The sequence below is a fragment of the Octopus sinensis genome, linkage group LG19 (assembly GCF_006345805.1).
Source record: "Octopus sinensis linkage group LG19, ASM634580v1, whole genome shotgun sequence".
NCBI lineage: Eukaryota > Metazoa > Mollusca > Cephalopoda > Octopoda > Octopodidae > Octopus > Octopus sinensis.
The window spans coordinates 38679925-38707909 of record NC_043015.1 but is presented as its reverse complement, the minus strand read 5'-3'; the positions used below and the strand labels follow the sequence as shown (position 1 = coordinate 38707909).

Here is a 27985-nt window from a genome sequence, read left to right as displayed (position 1 = left end):
AATCGTAACTCATTCCCAGAAAAACATTTTATCTATAAAATTTATAATTCTCGTAAATAAATGGCAAGAAAACAACAGTAGAATGTAAAGAATATTTTATGTAAACTAAAAAGAATGTCAAAATCACTCATAATAATATTATTTATAATAATTTTCTGAATCACTTTCACTCGCACTAGACTCTTGTGCACAGCATCACTTGTAAACGTGATTGTCGATTCACAAACACACGTGGATAGACTTGTAGATTTGCTTTTTGAAAAAAAAAGTCTAAAAAAGTTGTTTGTCTAGAAAGAGCTTTCTTCTTGCTCCCTATAAATTTCTTGGTAACACGCAGAAGCATTTTGGTAGTAGAAACTTTTGCACTTTATTCAAAATTTGGATTTGTGCTTGAGAAATAAAACTCGTAAACTTAGAGTCTTGTAAAGTGGACATTACACATTTGACAGAGTAATCTGAATGCTAAAGGGCGAAACTAACCTCCACGCCAAAACTGAGTTTTAAGAAATTCAGTCTTACTCGATCCTAAAGCTTTTAGTAAACTGAGAACTGAAACCAATTTCTAAATAGGAGATCAGATTTTTATCTCTTAATTTCGAATGAATCACCAGCGATGTCTAACAGCATTGGTATAAAATATGTTGATCGGATTACCTCAAGAAAAATTTAGGAAGAAAGTGGGGAACCAAATTACCACAAGAGAAAAAACAAAAAAAAAGAAATATGAATTTCAATGTGAGAGAAAAAGATTGATTGATTGAAGTGAGGAAAAAGTGAGGCAGAGGAAAGCTAAAATGAAGTTTCAAAGATTCCTTAATTGCAATTATAGTTCAGGGGTGAAATAAAGGATGTATTAAAAGGAACAAACATGGAGGTAGGCACATAACATAATTAGTTGAATACTGAATAAAATACTTTGTAACCTGGTCAGGTCCCCAAGTCTCAAATGGCATCAGGTTCCACTTTGTCTTTATATCTTCGTACGGTTGAAGAAAACAAATACTGGGGACAGTGAATTCACTATACCTTAGAAGGTAATGCCCCAGAATGGCCATGATCCAGTGATTGTAACTAAGCAAACAACAAGAGATACAATAACTATTCAAAGACAAGATTTGATGGGAAATCTTGAAAGAAATTAGTGGATCCTAAGAACACATCGGAAAGGAATGCTACTACTTTATTTGCTTCAGTTATTGGACTATGGTCATACTGGAGCAAGCATCAGAAAGCATAGCCGAACCAGCCCAGAATTTGTGCGTGTGTGTACCTAAATTTATTTATATGTAAGACATAACTACACAGATACAGATATAGGTTTATCTGTGTGTGTGTATATATATATGAATATGTGTATATATATATATATATATATATATATATAAATACACACACACACACATATAAATATATCATCATGTGTGTATATTATTTGAAGCTGATGACCACCACTCCTCACTACTGCGTTTCTTGCATTTCTTCCGTCAGGCAACAAAAATCAATAAACAGCTTTGAACAAATAAATAACCTCTACAACCTGTATTGAGCACTCTTTCTCCAGTCCATATATCCAAACATTACAAATATATATATATATATATATATATATAAACCATCCAGCAGAAATAACTGGACCCACACTGGTTTCTAGAATTGCTATATTATGTGTGTATATATGTGTAGATTTCTATGCAACTGTGTGTGTGTATATGAGGTGTGCAAATGCATCAGGTGTATTTATCTAGTGTCCAGTAACATGGTACCAGGTTTCTCTAGGTAACTTTTCCATATATTTGAAAAGCGTGCCATTGTGGCGCCGTCTATTACACGATGGTCGGCGGACCAGCTGACCTGCATGGTGTGTGCCTTCACAATTTCTCCCTCGTGGTTGAATTTGGGTCGAACCTGATGCGAGAACAAATGCAAAAGGAAAAAGATCAGGAAGAGAAGATTAACAACAAGTACAACAATATGTGTGTGTGTGTGTGTGTGTGTCTAAGCACATGTGTGTGTGTGTCTAAGCACATGTGTGTGTGTGTGTGTGTGAGTGTCTAAGCACATGTGTGTGTGTGTGTGTGTCTAAGCACGTGTGTGTGTGTGTGTGTGGTAAGACTACAGCTCAAAAATAAAATCCCAGATGGTAAAAAGAGAAACAAACAAGAAATTCAGTGAGAAAAGTATTAAAAATAACCATTAACAAATATGGATGTATAAACACCGTCGGGCAAGCTGCATGGTGCGAGTACACCTCACCCATACAAGTATATATACAAGGTTTCATCAATAAATATCTAGACTGTTGCCATAGTAACAAAGCTAAAACACACAGAGTGAAGTTGCTTGGCACAGATCGACCTGAAACTCTGCTGTGCAAGCTTTAATGTTCTAGCTCACTTCCGCTGCTTACAGCAATGCTTCGAAGGAAGGTGTGTAGCGTGTGATCGTTGCATTGACCATCACAGAGGAAGCTGAGCAGAGAATCTGCATCAAAATTTTCAAAAGGCTTGGCAATACCTGCTCAGAAGCCTCCGCAAAGTTCTCAAAAAGTTTTCATCGTTCTCGACACAATCAAAGAGATCTTGTGCAACTGAAACCCGAGTGTCTTTATGGTCAGCTGAAAGCAGTTTTGGCTCAAACTTGGCAGATATGCGTCTCATACCCAAATCTTTATTGATAAATGAACTGAACTGAGCCATAACTAATCTGCCCATCCTCTGATAACTCACGGATGGGGATTCGATGATTTCCCCTCAGCTGCATGCACATCTCCTGTTTCTCTCAGTCCTGCTGGTCACAGGTCTCCCAGAACATTCATCAATATTGACGTTTTTTCTGCTATTTTGTAATCATCTGAATACACTCGTCTTTATATGCTTTCTGCAACTTTGCGTAGGCCTTTGAGTAGGTATCGCCATGACAACTTTCTCTGTCAAGGTCAATGGGTCAATGCGACGATCACACGCTACATACCTTCCTTCCAAGCACTGCTGTAAGCAGCGGAAGTGAGTTAGAATGTTAAAACCAAGTGCACATGCACAGCAGAGTTTAAGGTTAATCTTTGCCAAGCAGCTTTACTCTTTGTGCATTAGTTTCATTACTATGGCAACAGTCCGGATACTTATTGATCAGACCTCATATACATTTATATATATATATACACATAAATTTATATAAGACATGGGACAAGGGAGATCCATGAAGACATACGATGACATCATGATGCTGATCTTTTCAGACGAGATGACAAAGGACCAAGATACCTGGCACCTTGCAGTACTCAAGAAGACCCATCCTTCACAACAGAAGTGTTAAGACCATCCCCCTTGGTGAAGATGATTCGCCTGTAAGAGTCCTGGTCTGGTGCCATGTCAAAAGCACTCGTGCCATTGCCATGCAAAAGTACTTGGGCCGGTGCCTCGTCAAAAGCACCCAGCACATAATATTAAGTCACTGGTGTTAGGAAGGGCATCCAGCCGTAGAAACCAAGCCAAATCAGACGGGAACCTTGTGCAGCTCTCCAACTTGTCAGCTCTGGTCAAACTGCCCGCCTCAAGCCAGCATGGAAAATGACCGTTAAAGGATGATGATGATAATGTATCTATGTATGGCCTATTGTGTAGGTCTTTGTCCCAGCACCACAGCTTGACAACTGCTTTTGGTGCGTTTAAGTTCCTGTAACTTAGCAGTTTTGTAAATGAGACTGCTAGAATAAATACCAGGTAAAGAAAATAGGTACTGGGTCAGTTTGTTTGACTATAACCCTCAAGGTAACGCTCCAGCATGGCCACAATTCAATGACTGGAACCAGTAAAAGATAGGAGAGTATTGCAGTTCACTGGAGGCATTGTTTATTGCTTGTGAAATATAAAATGTCTTGAATGGCCCAACAATGCAGGGTGGACTGTTATAATAACTGTTATGTTTTAATTATTCATAGTCTGATATAATATTTTGGAATATAAAGTTCCCTTCTTCAGATATTGCTAGGAATTGATCAAGTTACTGCTTTAATCGGTTTTCCATGAGTCTTTTTCAGAAGCGTCTCTACAGAATGTGTTTAGGGGAGAGAAACGAGAGAGAGAGAGAGAGTATGGGACATAAAGAAAGTGTAAAAGGTGTAAAACTTACTGATATCTTTCCAAGTGCACCGATGGCTACTTCAGGGGGCATTATCAATGGACGTGCATAGGTTCCACCAATCTAGGAAAATATATTAAGATAACACATATACATATATCTATATATATATATCTATACACACACATATACACATACATACATACACATATATATAACATTATTCACAAACTTTTACATATATTTGTGTGTATATGTGTCAATAAATTTACAATAGTTTTTCTATGCTTGCATAGGTTAGGAGTTGTGGTCCACATGAATTCCTCAGTGGTTACTGTACCTACCACACACACACACACACCAGAGACCACATCTTGTTTGTATGCTTTATTTTTGGCATGTTTTACATGGCTGGATGCTCTTCCTGTCACCAACCACTTTACAAACGGAACTGACTGCATCAGGCTGTCAAAGTTAAAGTCCTCTCTACTCACTGCTATTTCAGTTCATTTTGCAGCATCACTGAACCCCCCCACACCATTCCTCCACTTATTGTTGGCTTTTGTCATTTCCCTAGTGAGAACCATCTTTAAAAAACTTCAAAAGTTCTTCGCCTGTTTTTCTTGGTCACCTTTTTTCAGAGGCTCCAACCACAAGAAGTCTGGTTTCTAACCACATGGTTCTGCATTCAGTGCCACTGTGTGTCACCTTGAGCAAGTGTCTCCTACTATAGCCTGAGGCTGACCAAAGCCTTGTGAATAGATTTAGTAGATGGAAACTGAAAGAAGCCTGGTAATCATTACACAGTTTGATTGAATTTAAAACACTTCAGTTTCCAGTCAAACTAAGATTTTGATATTTCAATTAATATTTCAATTAACAAATCTCAGGGTGAATCCCTCAAGACTTGATCTCTCTGCTACATGCTTCTCTCACAGCCAACTTAGAAGCAACAATAATTTATTCATTTCAACACCAACAAAAAAATGACACAATTAAATATTGTTCACCCTGTGGTGCTTCAACATTGACAGACTTTCAGCTCAAAATTCTATTTTCATTACAATTTGGATATTTTAAAAATAAAATATAGATATTTTGAAATAATTATGAGAATATATCTTTATATTCGTTGTTTACTAATCTGAATAAAAACAGCAGTAAGCTGGGCAACACCAGGTCATTCAGCTAGTACATATATGTGTGTATGTATATATATATATATACACACATACATGTCTTCCCTTCTCTGGATCTTTCCTTCTCTTATGTTTCCGACGAAGAACTTCACTCAAAACGTTAAACCCTCCTTCTTTCCTGAGCATCCAATAATACTATATTTGTTCCACGTCCTCGTGTTGTTGTGTTTTTTGTGCTTTCTTGTTTGGATTAACTATATATATATATATCATCATCATCATCTATATATATATATATCTATATACATAATGTATATAACACATATACACAAATAGCTGATGTGTTAAGCAGTGTTTGTTTTGGTGTTGTAACGTAACCCAAATGAATCTGAGATGTCATCGAGCAGGGAGAGTGAGTAAATAAACACACAAGATCATTCATAAACAAACCCCTTTATAGACTGTATAAAGGACACTTGTTTCTCTCTGTCCAGTGAATGTCAATTAGTTTAAATTCAACACTCAGTGTTCATTGAAAACTTAATTTTATTTGATTGTACATAATATATTTTTGGAGAAGAGGGTAAAATGTTTGATGCTTGTGTGTGATGCTGAAGAGAAGTAAGGTGTGGTTTTTTTGAATGCCAAAGAGCCATAGATTTGTAAAGATTGGGAAGTAATGAGGTGAACAGTGTTGCTGAATGCACTGCAAAAAGACAACTTTGGTTTATGAGGAATCAGATGTATCATGCAAAAAGACAAAAACTTAGCATCAAAACAAATGTGTATGTGTGTGTGTGTGTGTGTATACACAAATATAAATAAACGGAGTGCTAAGAGCACCATCTGAGCATGATCATTGCCAGAGTGGCTAACTGGCTTCTGTGCCGGTGGCACATAAAAAGCACCATTCGAGCGTGATCGTTACCAGCATCGCCTTACTGGCACGTGAAAATCATTTGAGTGAGGTCGTAGCCAGTGCCGCTGGACTGGCTCCTGTGCAGGTGGCATGTAAAAAACACCATTCGAGCGTGGCCGTTGCCAGTACCGCCCGACTGGCCCTCGTGCCAGTGGTACGTAAAAGCACCCACAACACTCTCAGAGTGGTTGGCGTTAGGAAGGGCATCCAGCTGTAATTCTGCCAGATCAGACTGGAGCCTGGTGCAGCCTCCTGGCTTCCCAGACCCCAGTCGAACAGTCCAACCCGTGCCGGCATGGAAAACGGACGTTAAACGATGATGATGATGATATATATTATTTCTCACTGTGTGTATGTGACAATGACATGTATGTAAAAAGAGAGACATATAAAGAGAGGAAGGAAGCCTGCATCAGGGTTTTATACAACTGTTAAACAACAACAACAAAAGCAGAGTTGTGATAAATCTAACTTACACTTCCAATGTTTGAAAGAGAGAAAGTGCCACCTTTTAGTTCAGAGGGGCCAAGTTTGCCGTTGATGCCGAGTTCATGAAGTCGGTTCAATTCCAATGCGATCTGGTGTAGACTCAAGCTTTGTACATTCTTTATGTTCGGGACAATCAAGCCATCAGGAGTGTCCATTGCAATACCAATGTTGTGGGAAGCCTGGAGAGAGAGAGAGAGAGAAAATTTGACCATAACGAGGTATGTTGCTAATGAACTTGCTTAACGAGGAGAATAACAGAAAGACAAATAAATAAAATGATGAGTGGATACATGGAGATAGATGTTTATAAGTAGAAGTGGATGGAGGTGAATACCCTGCACTCTGAGTTCAAATACCACCAAAGTCAATTTGTTTCTCATTATTTTGCAATCCATAAATGAAATATCTATTTTGTAATGGAGTCAATTCTGCTCTTCCGATCTGCCTCTCTCTCAATGTGTAGAGCACCGGTGCTGGTGCCACGTAAAAAAACACCCAGTACATTCTGTTGAGTGGCTGGTGTTAGGAAGGGCCTCCAGCCGTAGAAACCATGTGATCCCTGGCCTTGCCAGTTCCTGTCAAGCCATCCAACCCATGCTAGCATGTAAAACAGATGTTAAATGATGATGATGAAGGTATAAATATATATGTATATGTAGTTATAAGCGCTTAAGCTTCTGCGCCTTACTGGCACCTGTAAAAAGATTCGAGTGAGGTCATTGCCAGTACTGCCTGACTGGCCCACGTGCCGGTGGCATGTAAAGAGCACCCACTACTCTCACGGAGTGGTTGGCGTTAGGAAGGGCATCCAGCTGTAGAAACTCTGCCAGATCAAGATTGGAGCCTGGTGCGGCTGTCTGGTTTGCCAGCTCTCAGTCAAAATCGTCCAACCCATGCCAGCATGGAAAGCGGACGTTAAACAATGATGATGATAAGAGTGCTGTTGTAATATATGGAATGTATGAGGCATTCTAAACATAGTTTGATTATAGCCAACATCGTCCAGAAAGGGACAGAAAGCAAAAGACAATAAAAAAAACAAAAAATAATAATAATTGGCTCACAACATTTATTGCTCTTGAAAGGGTGAAAGGCAAAGTTAGCCAAGGTGGGATTCGAACTCAGAGTATAAAAAGACCAGACACTACCAGTTAATCTATCCAGTGCTCCAACATCATCATTGATGCTAACAGTGGATTCATTGACCAGGTGTGACAAAAGGGTTCTCATGGTTATTTGTACCGTTCTGTTTTCAAATACAGCTTTTCTTTGATAAACAATTTTCTCTAAATTCATACAAATAATCTCAAAACATTGACACACCCTGTAGGTGTGTAATTTATATTAATGACAACAACAGTAACAAAAACAAATATATACCTTGTATGTGATGTTCTCACAGTTAGAATCAACTGAGGCATTCAAGACTGGATATTCTAACAGAGCCAACGAGGTAGACTACAGGGAAGAAGAGAGGAAATTTAAAATCCATTAATTTAGAATCACAGACAACAATAATTAATTTAGAATCAGCATTCATTCGTTTTTGCATGTATTTTTTTTAAAGAAAGATTTTTGTCTAAAATCAATTCCTGGGAGAAACATGACCGACTTAACTAAAATCTGCCGTAATATCCTGTAAGAGGTTTTACCTCAGATATTGGTTAAGTCAGTCATTTTGTAAGCTAAATCACACAGAAACTGTGAATGATATTTATTTTAATTTATTTATTATTATTATGAGTGAATTTGGAAGGAAACTGAAAGAAGCCTAGTATGTGTACACACACACACACACGTGTGTATACATCTGTGTGTTTACATTTGTATCTATTATTCAATTTTTTTTACTTATTTACATATTTCTTCATATACCTATCTTTATACTTATACATACATAAAATTTTATCTGAATATCTGTCTGTATTTACTTTTTAGAAGAGGGTTTCAGCCCCTTAAACTCATAAGCTGATATCATTTATTTAATTCCCTATGAATATGAACATATATATTATATGTGTGTGGAGGCGCAATGGCTCAGTGGTTAGGGCAGCGGACTCGCAGTTTCAATTCCCAGACTGGGCGTTGTGTGTGTTTATTGAGCGAAAACACCTAAAGCTCCACGAGGCTCCAGCAGGGGGTGGTGGCAACCCCTGTTTTGTACTCTTTTGCCCCGAGTTACTCTCACTCTTTCTTCCTGTTTCTTGAGTAGTGCTGCGATGGACTGGCGTCCCGTCTAGCTGGGGGGGGGGGGGGGGGGGGGGCACACATACGTCATAAGTATAAGTTTACCAATAAAGGTTCTTTTAACATACTGAACTACTTGGTAAGATTATTAATTATAAATTGATTAATTAATTTTACTCTTTATTATTATTGATTATATATATATATATATATATATATATATATATATATATATAGAGGGTTGGCCAAAAGTCACCTGACAGTAAATCAAGATCATTTAATTCCAAGATTTATTTATGTTTAACGACTGAATGAATTTAATAAAAGCATCCAAATATGAAACATCATGAAAACTGTTCCAACTGAAGTCCTTCTCGAACAACACAGTTTTCCATTCGAGTCAATACAGAATTACAGAGAGTATTTATGGAATTTTGATTTACTGTCAGGTGACTTTTCGCAAACCCTGTATGTATATATATATATATATATATATATATATAAAAAACAATGCATCTGTCTTAAATTCGAATTGATAATGTCTTATCAGTTGTGCTATAAAATAACTTCAACAGTTAATTCATATTCCCTCTTTGTGAAATGAAATTTCAGTTGTTCTAGTAACAACAATAAATATCTACCAAAAATTGGAACTGATATTTTCTGCAAGCCATGCTGCCTCAATGAACTCAACAAAGCAGCTTCAAACGTGACATTCCTCGACAAAAGATAGATTAGTATATAAAACTGCTTTCCCATAGTTTAATGAAATTTGGAGTGGATCTTATCTGATTTCTGCAGTAAGCAGGTGAAAAATTATGCTACTCAATCCTTGTTTGTTTTCTGAGGAAAAACCTTCAGGGTTAAGGGAAGAATTACTTATCACATTTCAATACATATTCAACACTGAAATATGTGGTGAGCTAAATAACCTCAATCATAATTACTATTGTAACGACAAGAGGAACTTATAGGCTCAGTAATTAATAACGAAGCTGAGACAAAGCAAAGGGGAAATAACTCCGATACTCGGTCAATCAGAAGATCCAGTCTTTCTCACATGAAAGACTTTTTCACTTCCCAAGTATTATACTAATACATCTGTTTGTTGTCTACAACACCTGTCTTCATCTTGCTTTTTTTTTTGTGAATTCTCCCTATATAACACTTGCAGCATGGAAGGTGTTTATAAACCATTTAAAACACACAAAAACCGTAAGATTCACTTCAACATCTAAATTTAATTTGCCAAAATATTTTCGTCGCTTTGAGATCATGACTTGATTGTTCACTGACAAAATTCTGTGCTATAGATATTCATCATGAATCTAATGGCTTTTGTGTGTGTTTAAATGGCTTATAAACACCTTCCACACTGCAATTGTTTCCATTCCAGCACACAATCTCAGATCAGGTCACTTGCTATGCAAGTATATCTCAGTAATATATATATATAGAATAGTGTACATTTAAACACAAGAGAAAACTACCTTTAATAGGTAATATTTACATGCTAGAAGAAGCAGTCAAAACGACCGAAACCACATTTTAAGAGCAATTTTCAAAGGGAATGAAAGCTAAAAACTTTTACCTTGTTATTATTTACGGTCATACTTGGTTTCAGATTATTTTAGCAAATAAAATAATTTGCTAGGCAAATCCTCATCAGTAACCATGCCTTAACAATTAACATATAATTTAGAGACAAATAACACGTCTCATCGTTATATGTTATAATTTTTCAAAATTCATATATATATGAATTTGGCACATAAAAAGCACCATCCGTTCGTGGCCGTTTGCCAGCTCTGTCTGGCACCAGTGCGGGTGGCACGTAAAAAGCACCCACTACACTCACGGAGTGGTTGGCGTTAGGAAGGGCATCCAGCCGTAGAAACACTGCCAGATTTGACTGGGCCTGATGAAGCCTTCTGGCTTCACAGACCCCAGTAGAACCGTCCAACCCATGCTAGCATGGAAAACGGACGCTAAACGATGATGATGATGATATATATTTATAAATTCATATATATATATATACATATAACGTATATGCACACATACTGTGCATGTTTGGTAATATCACGATCATGGAATTTAGTATTAGCTTATTTCATTCTTTCTTGTGGAACCTCTAGGGACGTTTTGCGGAAACCTAGGGTTCCAGGGAACCCTGGTTGAGAAAGGCTGCTCTAAATAACACATAAATAAACCAATCAACAGAGGCTCCTTCACCATCCTAACTGACTACAGGGGTCTGCGAGAAGACAGGCAGGTAGCTCAATGCCAAGAGACGGGAGCACAGATAAATACATTTGCTAATCGTGGTGGTGGTGGTAGTGGAGGCGGTGGGGGGACGACTGCTGCTTTTAGTTACTGTTTAATGCCAGACCAACTTTGATTGGACAGAGGAGCAACAATCAAAGACAGCCATCCTGTTTTTCTGCTAATGGTTGTTGATAATGATGGTAGTGTTGTTGTTGAATTTTGGTGGTGTTCAGTGGTGTGGATGGCAGCAGCAGTGGTGTTGGTGGTGGTGAAGCTAGTTGTTAATAGCAGTGATGGTGGTGGCAGTTACTGTGTTAGTGTCAATAATGATGATGATGATGATGATGAGTGGTGAAGTTGGTGATCCTAATGTTGTTAATGGTGGTGGTAGTAGTACTGGGAATGGTGACGGTGCTAGTGGTCTTAATGTAAGTGCTGATGATATTGATAATGATGATGATGTGGTGGTGTTGGTGTTGGTAGTGATGCTAGTGTTGTTAATGGTGATGGTGATGGTGCTCTTGATAGTGATGATGATAGCAATGATATTGATGATGGTGGTGGTGCTGATGGTATAGTAAGACTGTGGTAGTGGTAGTGGTGATGATGGCGCTAAAAGTGATGTTGATGATGGTGATAGTGATGTTGGTGATGGCAGCTTCCACAAACCTTGATAATAAATGGCATGAAAGACAACTTGAAGCCCCTGGCTTTGCTGGTAGACTTGAGGTCGTATCTCAGTTGGACTAAACTAGACATGTCAATGTCGTCATAGTAACCGAAGTGAGGAATTGCATGGGCAGCATTCATGCTCTTGACCATTGCCTTGCGAATACCACGAATAGGCTCGACTCGGTCTTCTTGGACTGATGCCTGCGGTATGTAGGGCCGAACTGCGGGTTCAGGTTTGCGCTTCTTAGCAGCAGGAAGAGGGGCTGTTTCTACGAGAGGCTCTGGAATACAATAGAATATACAGAACTAAATAAAATAGCTGTGGAGACACAGAGGCAATGGTGTAGAAATAAATGGCTCTTACACACACACACACACACTCTCTCTCTTTATATTAAATTTTGGATTAATGGGTGTATATCAATTGCTGTGTTGAAGTGTTGAGTAGAACACTGGTACAGTTTGGGCTACCTGGCGCCATCTGCAGTTGGGGTATAATTCTGTTGGATCTACTTAGGGAACCCCGTAGTGTTTGTTCAGATAATTATGATAATTTCTTAATCAACGAGAAGATGGATTTGGTATTAATTTTTATTTTGTACAACAGTCGTTGATGCAACACATGTTAAACAGAGTCCCACCCATGGGTCGAAACGACCGTGGCACAAAATAAAGATTAATACCAAATCCATCTTCTCATTACTATTATATATACTTATATTTGTATCATCATCATTTAATGTCTGTTGTCTATGCTGGCATGGGTTGGATGGTTTGACTGGGCTGACACGTTGGAGGCTGTGTCAGGATCCAGTCTGATTTGGCATGGTTTTCTATGGCTAGATGCCCTTCCTAATGCCAACCACTCCAAGAGTGTAATGGGTGCTTTCTCTCTCTCTCTCTATTATATATATATATATATTGGATGGTTTGACAGGTAGAACACTGCTTCATGCTTTGCCACCTGTTTTGGCATGGTTTTTTTACAGCTGGATGCCCTTCCAAATGCCAGTAACTTTACAGTGTGGACTGGATGCTTTTTACATGGCATTAGCATTTGTAAAGTCACCAAGTAACTTGCAAGATGAAGATCCTTTGAGGGGGGGATGGGGGGCATTGGAGGAGGTGATCTTGTGCCAGGTGATGAAAGGTTAGAATGTGACAGTGTGTGTGTGTGTATGAATATATATGTACCAGTATAAAAAAACATGTAAAATGAACGAATAGAGAGATATATGCATACATACATATACACAAGCATATATATATATATATATACAGTGAAACATACCAGGTGGAGTTATACATTGAAACATACCAGGTGGAGCTCTTGTCAGATTTTCAATATGACGCAACATATCTTCTTTAAGAATCCTACCATCTTTTCCAGTTCCTATCACAGAACTTAACGGAATCTGTGTAGGATAGAAAAAGAAATCAGTGACATTTAAAACAACTTTGTGCAAGTCTAGGAAAAGAAAAAAAAAATATATATTTCTTAATAATGTTCTAGAAAGAATAAAAGAATAAGAAATGAAAAGTGGAAGAAAGAAGACAAGAAGAAAGAAGGAACAAGAAAGTCGAAAAAGGAAGAAGAGGAAAAAATAAAGAAAAACAGAAAATGAAAAAAATGGAAGAATGAAGGAAAAAGAGGAAGAAAAAAAACAAGGACAATTAAAGAAATTACCTTTTGCTCTATGGAAATCCTTCTCACGGCTGGAGTTGCCAAAGATTTCATCACTTGAAGCTTTCCATGAATCTGTTCTTCAGACTTGCTGTCTTCTACATCAAAAGTATCCACTTGCTCTTCCGTTTCCGTGTCTCCTAGCAGTTCTATATCCACCAAAGGAGCTCCAACTTTTGCTATGTCATCGATGTTGTAGTAAAGGCGCCGTACAACGCCATCGTAGCGGCTGGTTATTGTCACCGATGCCTTGTCACTCTGCACTTCACAGATGCTGTCAAACTGAGCTACTTCATCTCCAATATTGATAAACCTGCAAACACAGAGATATTTCTGTTACGTGACCACTTAATCGGTTTCTCATTTGGTCAACAGGACTAGCATTTTGAGGGGAGGGGGAGTAGCTGGTACTCTTGATTTTGATCCTAGTATTTAACTTTGATGCAACTCCCCACCTGAAAGTCTCCAAGAAAAGACCATCCAAACAGTCGTCATCGACACCAGAATCACCCCCAGGCTATCCTCACTTTTATCTCTCTTTATAAAATGCAAGGGTCGGCATTTCACTGACCACATTATCCAACTGTTGGAGTGCAGTGAGTGCTTGACAATATTCCAGATGCCAAACACCCAAACTGTAGAAAGAGGTACTCTCAGAGTCCAGGATCTTACAGATGCATCAACAACAGCCTATGACTGAGATTGGCACAACAGCAACCCCAAGACCCCCATGAAGTGGGTGTTAGCCTATCCTTTCCAGAAGAAGTGAAACAGCATTTTGGTTCCAATCTGGTACAAGTCTGGTCAGTTGCTTCTGGGGACAAGATACAACATTCGGGTAGTAAGTAGTTCCACACTAAAGGGGTATGGACATAAGCCACCTGTGTCCAATACAATAAGAATGGCTTCCTCTCAGCTTAATTCTAAATGAGGCTGGTCACTCTGCATGTGACCGCTTCTCAGTTATAATTCACCTCTGAACTAGACCTGAAATACTTTAAACAGACCCTCAATCCAGTGATGGAAGCTGCTGCCCTACAGGGATTCGCCACTCTGGGTTGCAAGCTCACCAATTTGTCCTTGTTAAGCATCTGCTTCTTTTACCACCTGATACTTCTCCAGAATGTCGCTGACCACTTAGGTTTCCAATGTGTCTAACACCATGATGGTGACCTCATGTATGCCTCACGAAATTGGGAACATTGCCAATCTTTATATATATATATATATATATATATATATATGCAGTGCAGGTGGCACGTAAAAAGCACCCACTACACTCACGGAGTGGTTGGCGTTAGGAAGGGCATCCCATAACTTAGTGGTTCGGCAAAAGAGACCGATAGAATAAGTACTAGGTTTACAAAGAACAAGTCTTGGGGTCGATTTGCTCGACTAAAGGCAGTGCTCCAGCATGGCCACAGTCAAATGACTGAAACAAGTAAAAAAGTAAAAGAGTGAGAAGGGGAAAAAAAAAATTAATGGAAACCTACCATTCCTTTATGTTGACCTCTTTGATTCCTTCACCAATATCTGCCAAGGTAAACTGTACAATTTCTCCACTTCTAGCTGTTGGCATAAAAAACAAAAAGAAACACAAGAGTATTTTATTAACAACAATCTGTCCGAAACGACTTTTATTATTGAGGCAAGTCAAAAGTTTTGCAATGGTTGCACAAATGCTAGTTTGTAGAATGTCTGTCACACATGACTTAATTTGTTGAAGCTGTTGCTGTTGAGTGAAGCGGTCTTCGTCCCATTAGTGGGAGAAGTCCGAAACGTGGTTCTTTGCTATTCGTAAGACCCGCAGAAGAGAAAGCAGGTCAACCCCCGACACTGAGAGCATCAACGGATGGATGAATGCGCATCCAGGCTCAGCGGTTGCGTAGGAAGTCGGGGACAAGAAACAAGAAGAAAGAGTGAGAGAAAGTTGTAGCGAAAGAGTACAACAGGGGTCGCCACCACCCCCTGCCGGAGCCTCGTGGAGCTTTAGGTGTTTTCGCTCAATAAACACACATAACGCCCGGTCTGGGAATCAAAATCTTTATCCTCCGACCGCGAGTTTGCTGCCCTAACCATTGGGCCATTGCTCCTCCTTGTTGAAGCTTTGGGAAGGAAGGTACCCATTGAGATTGGTAGTATTGTAATAGTGGGTGCACTGACACTTAGTATGTTGTTTCACCCCATAAATGATCGGAAAGTTACATAAACATGCAGTGTAGTCTACTCCCTTTTTACTCTTTTACTTGTTTCAGTCATTTGACTGTGGCCATGCTGGAGCACCACCTTTAATCGAGCAAATCGACCCCAGGACATATTTTTTGTAAGGCATAGTACTTATTCTATCGTTCTCTTTTGCCGAACCACTAAGTTACGGGGGACGTAAACACACCAGCATCGGTTGTCAAGCAATGTTGAGGGGACAAACACAGACACACAAACATATACACACACATATATATATATATATACGACGGGCTTCTTTCAGTTTCCATCTACCAAAACCACTCACAAGGCTTTGGTCGGCCCGAGGCTATAGTACAAGATACTTGTCCAAGGTGCCATGCAGTGGGACTGAACCCGGAACCATGTGGCTGGTAAGCAAGCTACTTACCACACAGCCACTCCTGTCTAGTCTAGTTCAGGAATTTATGCTTTACAAGTTCAAACAATCCAGCAAGTTTAAATCAATCTCAATACTTATTCAAGTTTGGTTCTTATTCTGTTAGTCTCTTTTCACCATTCCTCTAAATTAGTGGGACATAAACAAACCAACTAAGGCATACACCCCTGCCACACACACATGATGAGCTTCTGCCTTATTTCCATCCACCAAATCCTCTCACTAAGCATTATTAGTCAGCCTTCTTCAAAATTCTGCTTTCTCGACTCAGACCACACAATGGGATCTATCACATGATAACAAACCACACTATACAATGAGCAAGAGAGAGGCTCCATTTGCTTAGTTGACCTACTAGGAACAACAGCCAAATCTCCCACATATTGCACTTTATCATCCTTCAAAACACAAAAAAAAAGTGAAGAAGAGAAAGAAAAACCAACGCATCCAGGATCATGTAATTCTGGATTCATTCTACTTGGAACAAATACAGAATGATCCCTGCTCGAACATCTTTGATCAGAGCAATACCAGGGCTAAACACCTCACCACCACCACCACCATCACACTACATACAGTGTTATGGTGAGATGACATCAAAAACAGAATTGAAATTAATAAAGGATTGAAGTAAAATGAAGAGATATTTTTTTTTTACCTGCTGAAAGATGAAAAGCTCTTTTACATTGGTTCATACCGCCATAATTTAAGTGATGTCGCAAGCAGCCATTTTTGAGTGCGGCAGGGGTGTGCAATAGACACAGCCTACGTCCTTTCCCTGTGGTGCATGGTCTCTTTGAAATCTGAAAAAGTTAAGAGAGGAAAATAGAATGTCTGAATAAAAAAGAAAAGAGACCTTTGATGAACACACACACACCCACAAATCATCATCATTGCTCTTCCATTCTTGCATGATTCAGGTGGAATTCATTGAGGCAGATTTTTTACAGTCTGATGCCCTTCTGGTTGCCAAGCCTCACCTGTTTCCAGAAAAGGTATTGGGTTGGCCAAAAAGTCAATTTTTTTTTAGTATCAATAGTCCAGTCTTCTAATCACTGTTCCGATATTCTTTTTCTTTAGAAACTGTATTCGGTATAACGACCAAGGTTACATCAGTGTGTAACAAGCCTCAAAGGAGAGAGATTGCAACTTGTTTGATTGCATTTGAGCCTAGACATGGAAGACCGGGCAGAGCACTATCGGCATCTTATGTTTTTTTTACTTCAGAAAAGGAAAGAAAGCAACAGGAACTTGCCAAAAGTTATGCAATGTGTATGGAGAGAATGCTGTTTCAGAACGGGTGTGCCAGAAATGGTTTGCTCGATTTCAATCAGGGAATTTTTCAGTAAGAGATGCACCTTGCTTTGGCCGGCGAAAAGAAATTGATATTAACACAATAACTAAATATAAAATTCCAAATTGTTATAATATCTTCTCTTTACCTACACTAACATTATTCATTTTTGGAGACTTTCTTTAAAGCTCAAGGCATCTGCCAAAACAAGGATCTTTGCACCAAAATAAAAATGAACAGCACACTGGATAACTTTTTCCCAAGATGCACAAAAGATAGTGGATGGTTGGGGAGGAAACCCTGTCAAATGTCTTTTAGATTAGGCCTGGCAGGAGACTAAATAACTACAAAGATAAACAGAGAAGCGTACAATAGATTTTTATGCGACATGTCTAAAGAGATTAATCTTTATTCATGGCTTCTATCGCAAGAACTTCTGATAAAAAGTGCAGTCCCTGCTTATAAATTTTAGTCACAACTGTTATGAAAATAACTAATCTGGTATTTAGGGAGGTGAATGCTTTTTAATGATAGATGAAATCTTATTTTATATTTCCACATTATATATATATATAATGTGGAAATGAATGTACAAATGAGAAAGAGTACTCAATACATGGTGCAGATTTAATTCATTCATTCAAAGATTTACACCATGTCTTTGAGTTTTTTGCTTTGTGGATTTGTTTTTTGGCAACAGAAACATTCAAAGTGAGAAACTCAGAGTAGCAGCAGATTGAATATCTTTTGTTTCAAATGAATATATATAAGTTTGTGTCTCTGTGTTAGGAAGAAGAGATTCAGACTGATTTCAGGAGGCTGCACCTCATGAACCAGATGATGACGAAGGACTGCAGCAAGGGTATTGACGATGGTATGCATAATATATATGTACCGTAAATCCTCGAGTATGATCTACATTTTTTCCCCAAAATTTAAAGGTCAAAATCCTTAGTGCGTACTATATACGAGGTTAAAAATGAAAATTATTTTCTAAGCAATGTCTGAGTCCCTATTTGCTGTCCGGCAATGTTTATTCAGATGCATTTTGTGATGTCAGGCGCGAAACTACCTTAAGCTAAGCCTGAAAGCAATGAAGCCATAAAAGAATCATCCATAACTTGCAGTAAGCAACATTTATTAAACGTTATTACTGTTATTTCTTTATTTTCTGCAAACAAAATGCACAAAAAAGCTACACGTTTGCATTATGTTATATATACAATAATAATAAAGGACGTTACCGTATACATTTTACAAACAAAGGATGTTATATAGACCTCCTTGACTCAAGTTAGAGAAGGGGTGCGTATTATACACAAGGTTTCGGTTTTTCAGCGGTACAGCCCCCTAAAAATCCCCTGCGCATTATAATCAGGGGCGGACTATACTCGAGGATTTACGGTAGTTTATTTTCCCGTTGAGGTAAAATCAACAAAATAAGTATTCCATCTGATGAGAGATAAATATCGTATAATGTACCCAGTATATAATTACGAGCAACTACGAGTTTCATACACTGAAGATATTATCTAGGCAGGTTTTAAAACTCGTCTCCAACTCGTCTCCGGACTCTGTGCACATGGCCTAACTTGTATAGGCTATACACGTTAGGAATCAAAATTATAAATTTGCTGTAGAAAACCACGTGTTGAAGGTATATAGGGCATTCTTTCGATATGAGTCCATTTTACTTTTCTCATAAGGTAAGATCAACAAAAAAAGTACTCCATCTGGTGAGAGATAGATATTGTTTGGGTACTATTTAAGAATAAGTCGATGAGTTGTAGTGCACCTGAGCACTGTATACAATGTTTATTATTATTATTATTAAGAGTAGTCCCGGTGCGCGCACTCGCGTACTTGTGCATCCGCGCTAGCTAGTCATAACTAGTCGATCCTACAACGACTACGTAGCAAAGTAAATAAAACACAAAATAAATAATTTTTTTACACAAAGGATCGACTAGTCACGATTAGCTAGCGCGGATGCGCGAGTACCGGGACCACTCTTCTTAAGTAGTACCCATTGTTTGATGTTCATAGTATACAGTGATGAGCTCCCTGCCTGGATAATATCTTCAACGTATGAAAATATGAGGTCCATTTGAGTTACTTCCCCTAGATCATTTAATTTAATATTGTTTCCAGTTCTAGAAGACACCCTCCCAACGTGTCGCGCACTACGCTTGCATCAAATCCAGAAACCACGGGGTTTTTCACAATAAACATATTAACCATTGTGCGCATATGTCTATATACCCTTTATACATTTATGTGCTGCTCTGTCGACTGAAGGAAACTTTGTAATTGATACATCACAACATGACCTACAAATGCTTCGTCCCGTGTCTGTGTTTTCGTTAGTAAAATTTGTACCCAAGGTGTCTTAGGATAACTGTAACAATGCTACTGAGGTTATCGTGAAGAGATCGTGTTTAACAATAATAATTTACAAGCGCGAGGTCTCTAATTTTGGAAGGGTGGCTAGAGGCGACGATTGAATCGACCCCAATACTCGAGCGATAACGGCGGTTATTGTCGAGGTCAGGCTTCCCATTAAAAACAACAAGTTCTTTTTTACTAGATTGTCTGCCAATTAGTCCTCCACCACCGCAAACCACTGTTTACTCATTTAAACTACCTACCTACCTGTGTGTGTATATATATATATATATATATATGGCCGCGGCCTTCGGGCTAAAACATTTTAAAAGATTTTAAGGATATTTAAATAATGAGGAAGATAAATTGAACATTAATTTAATTAATATCAATTTAAAACCAGTAGCCTAGCATATATAAAAAATTTCAATACATGTATATTTATCCCTAAATATACACGTGTGTGTGTGTATATATATATATATATATATAATATATATATATATATATATATATATATATATACACATAACATTGGGAGGGGGTACACATGATTTTGTCGAGTCATATCGAAAGAATACCATATATACCCACCCCATTTCATTTATGTACCTATATCATCGTAATCTAAATTGCCACCACCACCGATGTACAAACTGTGGGTATGCCTGCCGCATAAGCGCACTGGCAGCACACACACACACGTGCGCCACGACTTTGATTTTCTCATAATTTGCAGAAAAACGAATGTTTTTTAATGAAATTTTCTACAAATACCTTTCAGATATTGTAGATTATGATTATAATGGAATTTAATGTAGGAAAAAAAAAGAGAGAGAGAGAAATGTTGGGCGCACACATGTATACTGACACAGCATCATTTTTTCAAAATCTCAAGCTTTATTTTGTAGAATAGATTGGAGACTGGTGCAGCCTTCAGGCTCACCGGTCCTCAGTCAAACCGTCCAACCCATGCCAGCATGGAAAGCGGACGTTAAAGATATGTGGCGAGTGTCAGTACCAATTAAAATTTTTTTTTTTTGCACACTAAATTCCGATCAGTAATCGATCAGTAATAGTAGAAAACTTCATTGAAAAAATATCCATTTTTCTAAAAGTTATGAAGAAACAAACTTTGGGGACACACGGACACACACACATATATGTATGAATCGCCATCACTGCACGGCAAAAATAATGCTTTATCTATCGACTTCGTTATCTCTTTCTCATCATAATTTAAAATCGTAATAGAAACTGGTAGCTTGTCCTGTTTATCAACATATCTATTTTAACCTAACACAAACCATCGCCATCAGACAAACTGCTGGTCAGTCCAGTTAACCAGCCATCCACAGTCAAGCTACAACTGTTTGTTTCATGTTAAAGCCCCAGGTCAACTTGATGGAACAGAACCTATGATCAAAAGTCTTCCAGACATGACTATCCAACCTTTTTTTTCCCTTTCCAGGCAGTGGACTATATTATCCAACGTGTCCTTCCATTTTTAAGATGGAACTTGAGAGCATCATTTCAGGAAGATTTGGCTGCTATTTTTAGCGGACCGAGTGACCAGGAAGAAGCTCTCTCATTGACCACATCCTGTTTCTTTTGATTGAACATACGTGTAAATGTGTTGACCTATCATGTAGTCTAAAATTCTACCCAGACATGTCTAGACCTGTGGACAGACTTTGGTACTTCGGAATATTCTGGGTGGGCACTGATTTGTAATAATAATGCTAAAGTGGACTTTCAAAATAAGAGTATCGCTCTAAATCTGAAAGTGACCTATTGAATAGTGAGGGGGCAGTGCTGTTCAGTGCAACCCCTTAGCAACAGGCATGGATATGCCACAGGTGTGCTATGAAGAGACAAGAGTTCTGACGCTCCCCATGGCCCCTTCTTTAGATACATAAATTGTCCCTTCCCCTATCATGCCGAAGAGAGACATCCCAAACACCTCTCACTCCACAGAACAATTCCTATTTAAAACAATGGCGTGGCTCATCTTTTCTCTAATCTTATTTTTACCAGTTTTATTAAACCAGTTACGTTGTCTCCCTCTTTACCTTTCCATCAACCTGTTATTTATTCTATCAGTCTCTTTTGCTGAACTGCTAGCTTACAGGCATGCAAACAAACCAGCACCGGTTAAGTGGTAGAACACAGACTCACACACAATGGGCTTCCACAAAGTTCCCATCAACCGAATTGACTCACAAAGCATTACCTGGTGCTATAGGAGACACTTGCCTGCTCAAGGTGCTACACAATGGGACTGAACTCAAAACAGTGTGGTTGCCAAACAAGCTTCTTAACGCAGCGATCGGTCCCTACAGATGAATTTACTAAACCCTAGGAACTGTCCTCCTTATCTATCTCCATGTTAATCTACTACATGAGTGTGTGTCTCCAATTAGCTATGGGTGTGTGTGTGTCTGTCAGTCCCACACAATGTCTTCTTTGGTATAATCTTGTGCAGCCTTGCTTCAGTCGACTCTCCAGGGTACAGAGCCTGGACAAAGTTGTATGGAAGGATGATCAAGAGTTTGTCTATGCATCAAGTCTCCATCAATGTCGTCCAAGGGAAGGGCAATGGCCAACTGATACAGCCTGGCTTAGTTAGAGACTCAGATACCTGATTTTTAGAGATCATTAAACCAATCCCAGACGTGAACAGCTTTGACAATAAAAACCAATAACATATAAATATATTTGTGACCAGAGACTGAATGAAACTTGTCTTCACATATACTTCCATTGTTCTCATGTTGTGCACTTAAAATCCATTTGTTTAATCTGTAAAATTCATCAACAGTTTACTCCTGTCACCTTTAACACCTTTGCCAAGATTTAGTTTTCTCACACACACACACACCACCCACCCACACACACATAAACTTCTTTTGCATGGGCTCAGCCAGTTCAATTCTAATTCCAGTGACAGGTAGGGGAGACCAGGTCTAGTTGTTACATTTTTTTGCCTTGGCACCCACATAAATGAATACATCTGAAGTTTCTTTTCAGATTTAATTAGTAAAACATCTCTATTTATTGTTATCACCAGCAAAAAACAGAAATTACATAACATTAATTAGACTGGTTTTAATTAATGAGGTGAAGTCAGCTGTAACAACTTTCTCTGAGTGCAGGGTACATTGTGACACTTACTGGGGTACTTTATTACAACTTTTGATAACTCAGAATTATGTTAGCAAACAAGTTTAAAATGAGTATGTCTCCTGCTTCTTACATATAGGAAGCATTATTTTAATTAATTAACTGTGCTTTGAACCACCTCATATTCTAATTGTGATACTGAGAGTCCTCATCAGCCAATTTCCCCATTGTTACATGTGCCATCTAGTCGGAATCATCCTCCATTAACTTCACACCACACAGATCACACAGAAAGTCCTGTCATCCATCGGTGCAGTCAGTGTGTGCCCAGTCTTTACAGATCATGCATTGCACCCATTCTTCACCTGGGAGGGAGTTGGAATACCAATCTGAGCAGACAAGGTATTTCCAATCAGCGACCTGCTTGCTGCTGCAAGACTGCTTCCCTTTGCCTTTACCCGTTTTACTTGACTTTCCCTTCCCCTTTGTTGCCTTTTTCTGTACCAGTTGCCTTCTTGGGTTTGGATTTCCATTCGTTTATTTCATCCACTATGTGCTGTTTTATGGCAACATCCCATAATGATTCCTTTCCATCCACAACTTTTCTGACGGCCCTTTCCATGACATCAGGAGGGGTATCCCCACTTGTAGTCTTCCTTTTGTAATTTCTAGGCATGACGTGTTAAACTGAAATAGAAGGGGTAAGTTGATACACTGTAACAATTAGCCCTGACCATGGATCTCTGGGGATTACCCCATACACAGCACTAGCAATGCATGGCATCCAGGACACACCTTCATGTATCGAAGGCAACTTCCAACACTTCATAACGAGCCACAAACCGCTTCATTAACACCATTTGTGCTTCAGTAGTTAAGGAAATAACTTTGTGGCATATGTTTTGTTTGTTCCTTCTGGAGCCACGCCAGGCTCATAAGGGCCGGTTTCCCAGTTTCCTTGGCATATAGGTTCCCCACCTGGACATACATACATATATATGTGTGTATATATCATCATCATCGTTTAACGTCCACTTTCTGTGCTAGCACGGATCGGACGGTTCAACTGGGGTCTGGGAAGCCAGGAGGCTGCACCAGGCTCCAGTCTGATCTGGCAGTGTTTCTACAGCTGGATGCCCTTCCTAATGCCAACCACTCCATGAGTGTAGTGGGTGGTTGGCGTTAGGAAGGCCATCCAGCGGTAGAAACATTGCCAGATAGGACTGGAGCCTGGTGCAGCTGCCAGCTCTCCAGACCTCAGTCAAACTGTCCAACTCATGCCAGCATGGAAAACGGACATTAAGATGATGATATTATATATATATATATATATATATGTAGCCTCGGCTGGCCCCCATGCCGGTGTCACGTAAAAGCACCGTCCGTTCGTGGCCGTTTGCCAGCTCTGTCTGGCCCCGTGTCGGTGGCACGTAAAAGCACCATCCGTTCGTGTTCGTTGTCAGCCTCGGCTGGCCCCCGTGCCGGTGACACGTAAAAGCACCATCCGTTCGTGTCCGTTGCCAGCATCGCCTGGCCCCGTGCCAGTGACACGTAAAAGCACCATCCGTTCGTGTCCGTTGCCAGCATCGCCTGGCCCCGTGCCAGTGACACGTAAAAGCATCATCCGTTCGTGGCCGTTCGCCAGCTCTGTCTGGCACCTGTGCAGGTGGCACGTAAAAAACACCCACTACACTCGCGGAGTGGTTGGCGTTAGGAAGGGCATCCAGCCGTAGAAACGCTGCCAGATCTGACTGGGCCTGATGAAGCCTTCCAGCTTCACAGACCCCAGTTGACCCGTCCAACCCATGCTAGCATGGAAAGCGGACGCTAAATGATGATGATGATGATGATGATGTATCATTAAAGCAAAACTCAAGAGTGGCCAGGAGTATAACTGACTTTAGCACACGTCACAATAATATATATATATAATCATAAATATTTTTGTTTTTATTCTAGGCACATGGCCCGAAATTTTTTTTTGGGGGTGGGGAGCATTCGATTAGATTGACCCTAGTACGAAACTGGTACTTAATTTATAGCCCCTCGAAAGGATGAAAGGCAAAGTGGACCTCGACGGAATTTGAACTCAGAACATAAAGACGGACGAAATACCGCGAGGATGGAACGGGATGGATGGTTGCAGCTATTACATCTTTCATCATAAATGTGGTTGATCGGAACTAAACTGGGGCTAAACAAATGATTTGACATCGACAATTAGATTACTGATCTATATATGTTCAACGATCAAACCCCTATGAGATCGGTCGACTTCCTAGAAATAGCAGCCAAATATACCTACGAAATTTCACAACCTTCCCTCTTTTAAAACTAAACATTATAATATATATATATATATATATATATATATATATATATATATATATATAAAGAATTATTTTCGTAATGAGATAAAAAAAAAACAAGGATTTTATCTCATTACGAAAAAAATTATTTTTATACACACACGCTGATATATGACCTAAGTTGGACCCCTTATTCGCATGATCACCAAATCTGGAACTGAACTATGGTCTGTCTGTAGCACTTATTCAGCATTACCTGACACCTTTGGGTCTCACTGACACCATTACCTCTCACAACCTATATATATATATATATATATATAGATATACTAGAGGGGAAACCACTATGCGGACACCCTTATGCAAGAAATAGATCCGCTATGGTCTTACCACTAAGAAATGTCCTCAAGAAAAATTTACGTTTTGGTTGTTTTGCTAAATTTTTCTTGAGAACATTTCTTAGTGGTAAGACCATAGCGGATCTATTTCTAGTATAAGGGTGCCCACATAGTGGTTTCTCCTCTAATATGTATATAATACAATTTTACTGACCCTTCAGTTTTTTTATATGCTAGACCACTGGTGTGAAATCGATGTTAATTAAATTAATATCTAATTTCTCACCCTCATTTTAAATATATATATATATATATATATATATAGATAGATATATGTGTGCGTATACATAAACACACACATATATATATAAAAGAGGAGTTGGTCATAACTAAAACATCTTTGACCGCAGGTCTGCTCAATCGAGGCCGACCTGCAGCTAGACAACATCGACAACCTACAGTAAGGAAGGAAGGGCACGTTAACACAGATGGAGTGTGAAAAGAAGACGGTGATGGTCGATTCGAGAATGTCATTGATAAACCCCTGCTCAGGTCACCACCTGACTGACCTACCCTTTAACTGGAAACGAAAGACGAACATAAGACATCTTTGCTGCGCGGGATTTGAACTCCAAAGGTTAAAGAACCGACGTAGATGCTGATAGCTTTACATCATAAACACAATGTTGCATGCTTTTTTTTTCTATTATTTTCTTCGATTTTACAGGAAAAGAAAAAAAAAGAGAGAATCGATATGATGTGATGCCTTGAAATGATTTTGTTTAGGGGCTACAAAAGGGCTTTTGCGATTTAGATTCAGATATCAAACAGGTTCGAGTCGTTTTCGTGTTATTCAGTAAGAGAGGTGATTGTAATTGGATATATACGCATGTGTGTGTGTGTATGTTTCTAGCCGAGACTTTCTCTCGGGGGAGAAAAATAACAGGAAATTTAGCAAATATTTTTCCTTTTTTTATGAATTAAAATACAAAAATTATTTTTCATTTTTTTTTTCTTTCGATATAATTTAAGACAAATTAATCGATTTCATGCAAACGAGATTACTAACGGTTAACTTACCGAATCTCTCTCTCTATAATACATACATATATATATACATACATACATACATACATACATACATATATATATATATATATATATATATATACATACCATACATAAATACATACATATATATATATATAATATTAAATATGGAGCGGGCCTGTTTATGGGATTACCTTAGGTTTCCCGTCCTTACAAAGGGTTTATCTTTATGGCGCATCATCAGTTCCCACAGACGATATATATATATATATATATATATATACATATATATGTATGTATGTATATGACACCGACACAGCCTCACCAGGTATGTGTGTTTACATACCTGTGGCTGTCGAACACGTTAATTACACGATAAAGTTTGGGAAAGTGAAACTGGTTATTTTATATTCCAATATTTACCCATGCAAAGGCATGACACGAAATCGGTTTCGATTGGGAATCGATACTCCGGTTACAAATTTAGCAGCTGGCGAGAGTAACCTTGTTTTTTTACAGTAATTGCTATAATGAGTTCATTTGTTGGAATTTAATTAATTACATGAATAATGACAAAAATAGTAATTGAAAGAATCTAGAATAACAAATAAATGTATAAAAATATAAACTATATTTAAATGTAATAAAAAATAAATCAGTAACAACCAATGTGATGGTTTCTGGTTTGGGGTACTCCTTGAGAAGAGTGGTCCCGGTGCGCGCACTCGCGTACACGCGCATCCGCACTAGCTAGTCGTGACTAGTCGATCCTTACTTTGTGTTTTATTTACTTTGTTTAACAATTATTTACTTTGTGTAAACAAATTTATTTATTTTTTGTTTTATTTACTTTGCTAAGGTGGGTGGTCGTTGTAGGATCGACTAGTCACGGCTAGCTAGCGCGGATGCGCAACTACACGAGTGCGCGCACCGGGTACCACTGTTCTCATGTAGTAACTCTGGTTTGGTACACAAGATGGACAATTTTGAGAGGAGAGTGGTTTAGTTGATAAACATCGACCCCCCCCCCGGAGGCGACAAAGCTAAGTTGACCTCGGCGTGATTCGAACTCGGGGACTTAAGAGTCGGAACAAACACCGCAAGAAAAAAAATAGAAAAAAAAAATGAAATATTAATTAAGTTATGGCGAGAAATGATTAATTAAAAGGAAAAAAAGATATGTGGTGTTAACTTACGCGGAAAGCAGGTGTTGCGAAGTTGTTTGGTCGAAGACGAACCAGCTTCAGCACAGCAGACATGTTTCTAACAGAAATGTTTGGGCTGGGAGAAAATCTCGCGAGAAACCACGAGACTCGAGTGCGGAGGGGGAGGTAAGGTGGGGGCGTGGACGTTAATTGTGGGTGGGGCGGTAAAGGTGAGAATGAAAGACTCGGGTCTTTAAAGGTAGAAAGGACGGGGAGAGGATCT

The 27985-nt window shown here is 38.9% G+C and overlaps 1 protein-coding gene across 2 annotated transcripts; it reads right to left on the bottom strand.

The window, feature by feature from the left end:
• Positions 1-9: 9 nt before the first annotated feature.
• Positions 10-27915, bottom strand: LOC115222222 (lipoamide acyltransferase component of branched-chain alpha-keto acid dehydrogenase complex, mitochondrial). Of its 2 annotated transcripts, none has more exons than XM_029792382.2 (10): positions 27754-27915; positions 16717-16861; positions 14929-15004; positions 13439-13748; positions 13043-13166; positions 11749-12032; positions 8005-8082; positions 6612-6803; positions 4129-4200; positions 10-1905 (listed from the first exon to the last, which is right to left on the bottom strand). In XM_029792382.2, the coding sequence occupies exons 1-10, from the start codon at positions 27814-27816 to the stop codon at positions 1738-1740; spliced, it is 1512 nt and encodes a 503-aa protein (XP_029648242.1). In that variant the 5' UTR covers positions 27817-27915; the 3' UTR covers positions 10-1737. The 2 variants fall into 2 exon arrangements, with proteins under 2 accessions (XP_029648242.1, XP_029648243.1); XM_029792383.2 differs by having other exon boundaries at positions 13070-13166.
• Positions 27916-27985: the final 70 nt, after the last annotated feature.